This window comes from Poecilia latipinna, unplaced genomic scaffold (assembly GCF_001443285.1).
Source record: "Poecilia latipinna isolate Pla-1442-1.1 unplaced genomic scaffold, P_latipinna-1.0 Scaffold2154, whole genome shotgun sequence".
NCBI lineage: Eukaryota > Metazoa > Chordata > Actinopteri > Cyprinodontiformes > Poeciliidae > Poecilia > Poecilia latipinna.
The window spans coordinates 88,262-98,063 of NW_015114770.1; the positions used below are offsets into that span (position 1 = coordinate 88,262).

Genomic DNA, 9,802 nt, shown 5'->3' on the forward strand with positions numbered 1-9,802 from the left:
AAGCCGATAATTAAAATGAGGTGATAGGTTTAATTTATCCTGCGATTAATTGATTTATTGTTTATCGCGACAGGCCTAAAATTTAAGCTTCAAATAATGCCTGAGTGCCACCGACTGCAATAACAGATTTATTATAGAACAAATCTGTGGACAAACTGTCTACAGAAAGCAAAGAGAGTAGATCTATTTTTGCCTTTAAGAGAAGAAAAAAGTATAATTTTCTTTCAATGTATGATGAAGTATATTCATTCAGTAGAGTGCAGAATCATTACAAAGATCATGTTTTTTTCCGTGTTATCTTTACATGTACATTGCGTACTTTGTGTTTAATGATGTGTTTGTATGGACGGTGTTAAGAAAATAAATTTAAATAAGCTAGTTTTAAAACTTAACATGTCTTGATTGAAATAGCCTAATTATAGTTATAAAATCAGTAACTTATTCTGGCCTATTGACCTTATGTTACCTGTAGTTACAGCAGATGGTTTGCTAAGATCTTTTGAACTGCCCTTTGTCTGTCTGGGAAACAATCAGGAGAAGTTCCAGCTTTTCACACTCATCTGTGAAAAGCCGTAAAACAGCAGGAGTTCCTGGCTTTAGTGAAAGGGTCAGAGATAGCTCCTGGTTGGATGAGCAAAGATACGCCTTATTTGAAATAATTAAAGATAAGAATACGCCTTTTACTATAAAACTTTCTACACAGAAGTAACAAATTAGATTTGCTCCTGCAATTCTCCAAAGATGTCTTTGGACGTCTTTGCTTTTCTTTCTTTCTTTCTTTCTTTCTTTATCTTTCCATTTATGTCAGGTAAATGAATGTATGTCTCTGTTGGTCTGCAGTTTCTGTTGTAATTTTATGCTTTGTCTTCTATTGGATTAAACTGCAATTCTGTGACGTCTGCACTCATTGTTGTTTTTGTGTGGCTATACGCGCCCTGCCGGGAGAACCTGGGATTGAAGGAGATCGAGCCAAAAGAGTTTTCTTAAGAAATATTTTAACCTAAAATCTTCTTCAACAACGGCTGACTGATGCTTGTGGTGCAGTAGATTGACTTTTGGGAGAAGAGGTAGACTACAAAACGTTGTTTTCTTCAGACTACTCCTTTTCATCCAGGGCTTTTGCTTGTGCCAACATGTGACATACATTTTAAAATGTAAATGAAATAAATAAGTAAATGAAATAAATAAGTAAACAAATAAAAGCTTCACTTCCCCAACAATCTTAGAAAGTTGGCCGATCTAAGATTGTCGCTGGTGATTTCGTAACCGATCATCCTGCAGTGTGTGGTGCAGGATGATCTTATTATAATGTAAGAAATGCCTTTGAAAACAAGGAAAAGTAAACACAGACTCTTGAAAATGTAAATGTCACATTTAAACTTAATGGCAAAAGCAAACAAAATTACAGTATGTAATTAGATATTTTTTGTGTTAGTTCCTGAAGTTTCCACATTTATATACAGTAACTGACCCTTTGTCAAAACAGCTTCCAAAATAAGGCATTTACAGAAAAATTACATTTACAGTCTTACCAGATTCAGCCATAAGGCTGAATCTGGTAAGACTGTCTCACATCTGAAAGCAAAGCATTGTAAAAAGAAATCTGAAGAGCTTGACGAGAGTCATTACATCTCGTCTTTCACACTCCTTTCAACAAGAGATGAGAGACTTTGTACTGGCAGAGATCCCACTGAACCCTTCCATAACCTCAACTTAGTTTTTATTTATACTGTGAACCTATGAAGCACTAAAACTGAATCAGTTATCAGGCATATCATGGAAAGTTCTCTGAGTAAGTGATGATACTGGAAACATTTATACCTGAGAGAAGCAAATAGTCTTTTAAAGAATCAGCAGCAGGAACTCTTGGCTGGCATTGCTTAACTGCCTCGGCTATGGCTCTGTGTGAGGAGGAGGAAGAAGGATCACGTAAACATGAACAATCAGACAAACACTGAGCTGTCAGAAAAATCACACAGACCTGATGTGTGATGGGGTGGTCCCACAGCATCCCCCCACTATGTTCACCAGTCCATCCACTGCAAAATCCTGTGAGACATGACACTTGAGCAGCATTCAGGCACCCAGTGATAGTGCAACATCACACAGATTATTATTATTATTTTTTGTTACATTTAAACCTAAAATCAGAAGTTTGTGTTAAAGTAAGGCAGGCGACAGATGAAGTCTGAAAACTCTACAGACACAGAAAATATCAATTATCTTTCTGGAGCATTTTATCAACCTGAAGTAGTTCTTGTTGAATCCTGAAACGATCCACTCGCCATCACCAGAGTTATTCATGTTAGCTACAGAGCCTCTGACTACGGAACGCATGCAGACAACTGAACCTAGCACGTCTCTATGATGATGATGTCATCATCTTTTTAAAAAGAAGATTTGCCAGAAATATAAAAAACACTTGTATGAGCAAAGTCTGATTTATTACTCAGCACCAAATGGCAGATGGCTGACAAAATCAATAATAACTTATCACATAATCAAAATGAACATATTGCCCAAATTCTGGAGCTATGTCGTCACATCCTTAGAAAATCCTTTCTGTTTTAATTAAGTTAAAGTGGAATTTAAATACATCTAGTTGGACACTCAGAATGCTACACCAGCCTTAGAAAGGAAACGACTAACAGCTCAACAGAAATTCTTCCAGGCTTTAGGACTTTTGATCAGTGATAAGGGCGGTATAGGCAGTTACTGAGGGCAGCATCAGAAAGGGGTGGGGCACTCAAGAACTAGAAAATAACCATTCCTGCAAGAACCACAACTGTGTGCATATTTATATGTCAAGCTTGCAAAGTTAGGCATAGCAAGTAATCGTGATTAATCCCATCAGAGTGTGATTAATACAATTACATTTTTATTCAATTAATAATACTACAGAAAAAAACAAGAGGACATGTGTTGACCTTTGCAAGTTGGGAAATGGCTGTAAAGAAATAGCTTCTAGCCTGAACTTGAATAGCTCCATAGTAGAAGCAAACTATTGTTAAAGTACAAGTGGAACTGTGATGAAAGAGCCTGCAGCAGGACCCACCTCACTGAGTGGGATGGGAAAAGAGGTTGGAAAATCTTCTGTTTACCTGAACTACAACACAACATGGCGTCTTGTGGTAACAGTTAACACAGCAATCATATATCTTAAGGCTGAGCTGCACATCTTTATCAGGGTGCTAATGATTGGGGCAACTGCTTCTTCTAAACATCAGTGTGGAAACTGATCAGGACCTGTAGACTGGAGGCTGTAACTTGAGGTGTTTCATCATATCCTCCAAACGTGTTGGGAAGCCCTGACAAAAAAAAAGAACACAAACTGTTATTAAGATTACCCCTGACCTCATCAATAAATGGACTGGGTGGTCCAACAAACAAGGCAACAGGAAGTAGAACACAGGTCAAAGCTGCAAGTCCTTTAATGAAAAGTAAACCGTTTCGATTGATTGCAGAGAACCTGTCGACATCTCACAGAAGCCTTCAGTTATTCATTAAATCACCAGCATTGTATCTGAAGACAGGTTACCATGCCAACACTATGGACTAGATGTTGTTATGGGTTACCTGCATTAGGATAACAGATGATGAAAGCTGATGTGCTTTTCCCAATCGCCTCAATGAAAGGCCTCATTTCTGTTGCCCCCAGCGCACAGTTCAGACCAATACTGCAACACAGCGAGGCTCACATCTGACTCCTGTCTGTGTTCATCCCACATCACCTCATGTTGATTCTCCAAAAGGTCAACTCACCACAGCGGCTTTGCATGGGACACACTCACTACAAATGCCTCGCCCGTCTGACCAGACAGCGTCCGGCCGCTCCGGTCCACAATGGTTCCCGAGATCTGGACCATCCCAAAAACACCTCACAATGTAGTCATGACAACATACCTTATGGTCATAGGTCCTGTACTGTACCATAAAACTCCTTTAGGAGTACTTTTGGAGTAATTTTCCAAGTAATCCCCTGGAACTTTAACAAGTAATTGATGAAACACATAAATGTTCTGTTTGGTCATCAGTGGTGAGTCAGATTACATTGTTTACCTGTGAGGTTAATTATTCATCTGGAGCTGTAAGATGCACTGGAAAATACGTATTTCTATTTTGTGCCTAAATCTGATTTAACAGATGCAAAAGTTCCTGTTAGCTGTTTTAGCAGAAACACAAACATTTGTACCTCAGTTTTATTATTTTTATCTGCAGCAGCAGATTTAAAAAAATGCAGTGATGCAGATAAACTGAAATAAGAGCATCACTTCTGTAGATGCACATAAATAACATGTTTGACAAGTTTCACAGATTCAAAAAGTTTCCATCTGGAATCTTATGATCTTCAGTTAAGATTATAAGAATATAGTGAAAATGACGTACAAATATGGGCTTCCTTTCATAGGACTTTTCAAAGAGAAGGTCGATGGCAAACAGAGCAGCCTGAGGACAGACAGGAAGACAGCATCATGAAACTACAATAAGAAAAACTGTATGAGTAACAAATACCACACATTACAACATCTGCAGAGCATTAACCACTGAAGTTGTATAATGTTTTGTTATGTATGTTTAAGATGTTTATAACAAATTAGACAACTTGATGCCAGGACTTAAGCCAAAGGAACATTACCTTGGCATTGGCCGTGTCAAAGATGGTCTCTACCAGAAGGATGTCTGCTCCGCCGTCCAGCAGACCTCGAGCCTGCTCTGTGTAAGCTGCCACCAGCTCATCAAACGCTGGAGTCACAAAGCCAAACAGCAGTAAGGACAACAGCTACAAAGGCAAACAATAAGGAAGATTCTGCTTCTGGATCAGTTCCCTGCTGTGGCCTTTGGGAGGTGAGGCTATTTTTCAGCGTAGTCATGGTGACCTGGTATCCCGTCTCACCGGTCTCCTTGTACAGTGACTCAGGTCGAGGTCAGCCTGATGTAGGCAGATTTACACTAATGATAAATTCTTACTTATGTTCCTGAAATCTGGTTTCTCCACAGACGGCGACACAGAGAGGGTTTTATTGGTGGGGCCCAGCGCCCCGGCCACGTAGCGTTTCCAACCTGAGGACACACACAGGACATGTTAATCCCATGAGAAACCCCTGAGTTGATGTATGACCATCACTGCAGCAGACAGGAGGTTCAGCTAACCAGACTGTTTGGTGACATCATCGGCTGCCTTCCTCGCCAGCTCTGCTGACGCCCTGTTGAGGCGATAGGCCTGCACAACAAACACAGTTACCCTCTGAAGCAACAACATGACCCACATTAAGCTCATCTAATACAGAATAAATGACTAAAGTTACAGCTACATTAGCCACATGTTGCACATGCTTCCATATGCTCATGTCTCACACACTGAACAGGTGGCATGGAACAGGCATGCCACTAGTGTTAGCACTGAAGACAAAGTGGTAGCACATTGTCTTCAGTTAGCTTTAATATTGAATTAGTCGAAATTTAAAAAGAACAATTCCAGAGTCCAAACAGGAAAACCTGCTCCAATTGTTCTGGTATGTCTAAACCAGAGAAACCAGCACACTGACTGGTGATGAACGGTGTTCATGTTCTTATCCTGACCACATTTCAACACATAACACAGATTTCTTTATTCTTCTTTCACACCTTCAATTGACTTTATTTATATGGTGCCAATTAACAACACATCATCTGAAGGCACTTCAAAGAAAAATAAAGCCAATTGATCTTTGTTCAAACAGTGCATTAAATTCAGTTTATTATTCAGGTTGGTTAAAAGGTTTCTATGTAAGGAAACCCAGCAGATTGCATGGAGTCATAGACTCGCAGTGCTCGTTCTTCTTGGATGAACACGTAGTAACAATCGCTTAGATTATGACCTTGACTTTACAATGGATGCTCATGGATGGTAAGTACGAAGTTAATGGCAGCAGTAGCTCCTTAATGTTTTCCATAATAAAACAGAGCATATATTTACTGACTAACTGTGAAACATGGTGGAGTTTCCACTGCTTCAACTACTCCAGACCTACTGGTTTGGAACTCTCCATATCAACAGGTCCAAACAGGTCCACTTTATATCTATATGCATATAATATGTATTCTTTTCAATCCAGTTTATTAAGTACAATTAAGTTACAACTACATTAAAATAAAGCTTTTCATAGACTCAAACCAGTAGATTCACTGGAATCAGAATAAATTAGAAGAATTCAACAGGATAATTATTACAACAATCAAGAAATAATATTACTTGTAATGCTTCACACTTCCAGGGGTCATATGTGGCAGTTGGACTGATTTTGTGGCCCCCAGCTGCAGCTCAACAGCTACAAATTTGTTTATTAAACTTTTAATTTTTATTCAGTGTGAAATTATTATTGACATCATTTTCTTACAACAAAAGATGTTAAGTAGAACTCAGAATATTTGTCTTTTTACAAATACACTTTAATGACAAGTAGAACCATGTCAATCCAGACTTTTACTGAAAAACCAACTTTGCTGCATCCAAATCAGCTTTTATTTAATTTATTGAATGAGAAGTAGATAACACACTAAGTAGAGCCAGTTATCAACTTAAAACTGACTGAGGTTGTACAGAACAAAAGGGAAAAAATAGCTTTTAGCCATCAGGAGCAAGCTCACAGGTCAGCTCTGATAAGCTCTGGTATGTAGAAACAGATCCCGGAGAATTTCTCAGAATGAGCTCATCAGTGGTTAATCAGTGAACTCTTGTCTCTCTATGTGCATGACCTTTGTGTTGGCAGCAGGAGTCGTGTGCTGCTCATACCAGCTGCTCCAGTCCATAATCTGCCTGGGCGACGGATGTGCTGCTGAATGTGTTGGTCTCAATGATGTCAGCTCCGGCCTGCAGGTACTCCTGGAAACACACCATGGACAACGCTGCAGCACTTTGGTCTAGTCAAAGAAACCACATGTCCAGCATCAGACAGGACAACATCTGGATCCATCTGCATGGACTACCTTGTGTATGTTATAAATGATGGCTGGCTGTGTGAGGCTCAGGAGGTCATTGTTGCCCTTCAGAGGTAGAGGATGCTCCTTAAACTCTTCTCCCCTGAAATCTTCCTCCTCCAGCTTCTCTTGTTGGATCATCGTTCCCATTCCGCCATCTAGGACCATAATCCTTTGCTGCAGCAAAACTCGCAGCTCTGACTCCACTGGAGAGCTGCAGCCTGGACAGGAAAACACAGGCAGTACTCTGCAATAAGAACGCTGGCTTGGTTCCCTCAGCATGGCTCAGCTCGTCCTAAACCACAGTTAGAGCTGAACCGCAGATCAGCGTCCACAATTCTGAAGAGTATCCATGAATGATCAGGAGTTCCTGAAACTCTGGAAATCTGAATGGATAGAATATCCATACCGATTTGTTGGTTGAAGAACAGATTAAAAATAAATATCTTTGTCGCTGAAGGACGATGGTGGGTTGTTGGTTCAATTTGGGGCTCTGTCTGCCTCTGTTGTTGTGTGGTAAGACTCTTCACCCGCCAAGCCTGCTGGTGGTGGTGCATGGCAGCTATGGTTACTATCCAGTAGCTTGCCATGAACGCTCTCTGTGCATGGCAAGCTATGCCATGCATTGCTTGCCATGTGTGGCAAGCTATGCAAACTTTTCAATGTGTGTGTACACATTGAATATATGTACACACACATTCAGTGTGTGAATGTGTGTGTGAGTGACTGAATGTCATGCTTCTGGGCTTGATAAAACGCTATATACTAGTACAGTCCATTTACTATCTGAGCTAATATGTCTTCAATAATTTAGCAGCAAAAAGTTTTTTTCAATTAAATTAATTTTTCGTCAATATATGGTTTCAGTTAAAGTACAATTAATTCAGTTTAGTCGTATTGTGGTTTCTTATTGTGTTTTAACAGTTACCAGAATTAAAGATTTTATAATAATAATTAAAACAAAACATTAAGGCTATGTTAAGAAGTATCACACCCCTCAGTTCTGGAGTTTAATAGTGCCATTAATTATTATTTTTAATTAATTGTTATCAATAATAGAAACGGAACATAAACTACACTCAAAGCATACGTTATAATACATATCTCAATTAATTATAGGAGTAATGAAAGAAATTAAGGAGACATGGAAGCCACATTATCAACAATAATAAAACAAATTTACACAAATCAAAGTATCAGTGTCGATGTGAGAAATAAGATATAAAACTTTATTGTCCGTCAAGGAGGAAAATTTCCTTCGGATCTCCAACATCATATCTATACCAACTGCAACAAAACAGTTTATTTTAAAACATGCAGCACAGTAAACAAACCCTGAGTATGAATATTTAACCCGACTCTGATTTGACCTAAACGCTTCTACGAGTCGGTCATCCTGTGTGTTCTGCTGGGCTGGAGACCTGAACATTAACATGTGGTTTCAGCTGATCTGTCAACTGCAAAGCAGTTGCATCACATCAGAGTTTAGCTCCAAGCTAACAGAGAACCATGTGACAGTGGCGGGTGGAGGACCTACCTGCTCCCGTAGCTGCGCAGAGCTGATATCGGACATTTGTCGGAGCCATTGGAAGCCAAGCAAGCCGTGAGAAGAGCCCAGCTATCCTTCTGAACACCCAAAGGATAATTATGTTCCTTCAAACTTTTCCTACTGAAACTACTGGTAGGGCCAACCATGGCTTCCGATCACAGTCCTTCAAAATAAAAGCAACTTTTTGACATAAGCCAACTTCCGGGAAAACCAGATTGATTTATTTGTGATACCAAATAAATCACACTGGTCCACAAGAAAATCAATCTGGTCCCTTGTCGGTGAAAATGTTTACATTTCGTGCTTTTATTTTTAATAAAAGAGGGTTTTCTAAATAATCACTTCATTTTAATGGGGAAAATATTTTATTCACAAATAATTTTTCAGTCAAACCAAATTTTACAAAATGTAAAGCAATTTCAATTCAGTTGTAAATTTCATGAAGTTGCTGAACAATGAATCGGCAAGTAAATTTTCAGTTTGAAATTTTTATTTTTTTTACCACCCCCATAACGCCCTTATTTATATGATACATATGCACCTAGAATGGTTCCACTTGAGTGATTTCTTCTCAATTCTCTTTTTTTTTTTAGTATTTTCATTAAGTTAACTCTGAAGTTTATCCTTTAGGATCTATTTGCTGTTCACAATTCTATGTGTAATTATTTTTGCTGACAATTTGTCTTTTGTTCAGATACAAGGATCTAGCTGTCACAGAATAGCGATAGTGATAAGGACAAAGAAGAAATAAAATATGAAGTAATATTTTTGACCATAAACGTTCAGTCACAACACTGGTCACTGAAGCTAAAGTTTGCTCCTGTTTTGGTGAAACTGTATTTCTTATTTCATGTTAAGGTCACTTTATCTCAGCAGAGGTAATGTAGAAAGTGGGCAGAGCCTCATCAGGCCACTGAAGCCAACCAATCAGAGACAGTAGTTTGTAAAAGGTGAAATCTTTTGTTTAAACAGGTTGTGTCCATCAGTATCTCAGATGGTGGCTTTAAAGATAAGCCCCTGATGCAATGAGCTCTACACAGAGCACCCAGCTGTTACACCAAACTGTGTTCCATGATAAAATAAAAATAAAATGCTATATGGCAGAACTTCTGCCTTTGTAACAAGGATCTTACCAACATTAGATTGGTACAGTGGCTCACTTTGAGCCATTTCTAAATGTTTATGGTCAGATATTTATATCATCTGACCATAAACAGTAAAAATGTAAGATTCAACAATCAGTATCTATTTGCATAGGTTATAAGTGCACTGGTCTCAAAAATCCACACTTCATAC

The 9,802-nt window shown here is 38.8% G+C and overlaps 1 protein-coding gene across 1 annotated transcript in view; it reads right to left on the reverse strand.

Annotated features, from left to right (window-relative positions):
• The window catches only part of mtr (5-methyltetrahydrofolate-homocysteine methyltransferase), a 41,659-nt gene extending 32,980 nt beyond the window's left edge, over positions 1 to 8,679 (reverse strand). The window contains exons 1-12 of the mRNA XM_015017523.1: positions 8,495 to 8,679; positions 6,967 to 7,178; positions 6,773 to 6,862; positions 5,152 to 5,221; positions 4,969 to 5,061; positions 4,637 to 4,743; positions 4,387 to 4,446; positions 3,763 to 3,857; positions 3,577 to 3,677; positions 3,247 to 3,308; positions 1,982 to 2,049; positions 1,822 to 1,901 (exon numbers count right to left, since the gene is read on the reverse strand). Of these exons, the coding sequence (XP_014873009.1) occupies positions 1,822 to 1,901; positions 1,982 to 2,049; positions 3,247 to 3,308; positions 3,577 to 3,677; positions 3,763 to 3,857; positions 4,387 to 4,446; positions 4,637 to 4,743; positions 4,969 to 5,061; positions 5,152 to 5,221; positions 6,773 to 6,862; positions 6,967 to 7,178; positions 8,495 to 8,543 (1,087 nt within the window). The 5' untranslated portion in view covers positions 8,544 to 8,679. The remainder of the gene's footprint in view (positions 1 to 1,821; positions 1,902 to 1,981; positions 2,050 to 3,246; positions 3,309 to 3,576; positions 3,678 to 3,762; positions 3,858 to 4,386; positions 4,447 to 4,636; positions 4,744 to 4,968; positions 5,062 to 5,151; positions 5,222 to 6,772; positions 6,863 to 6,966; positions 7,179 to 8,494) is intronic.
• Between the last annotated feature and the right edge of the window lie 1,123 nt (positions 8,680 to 9,802).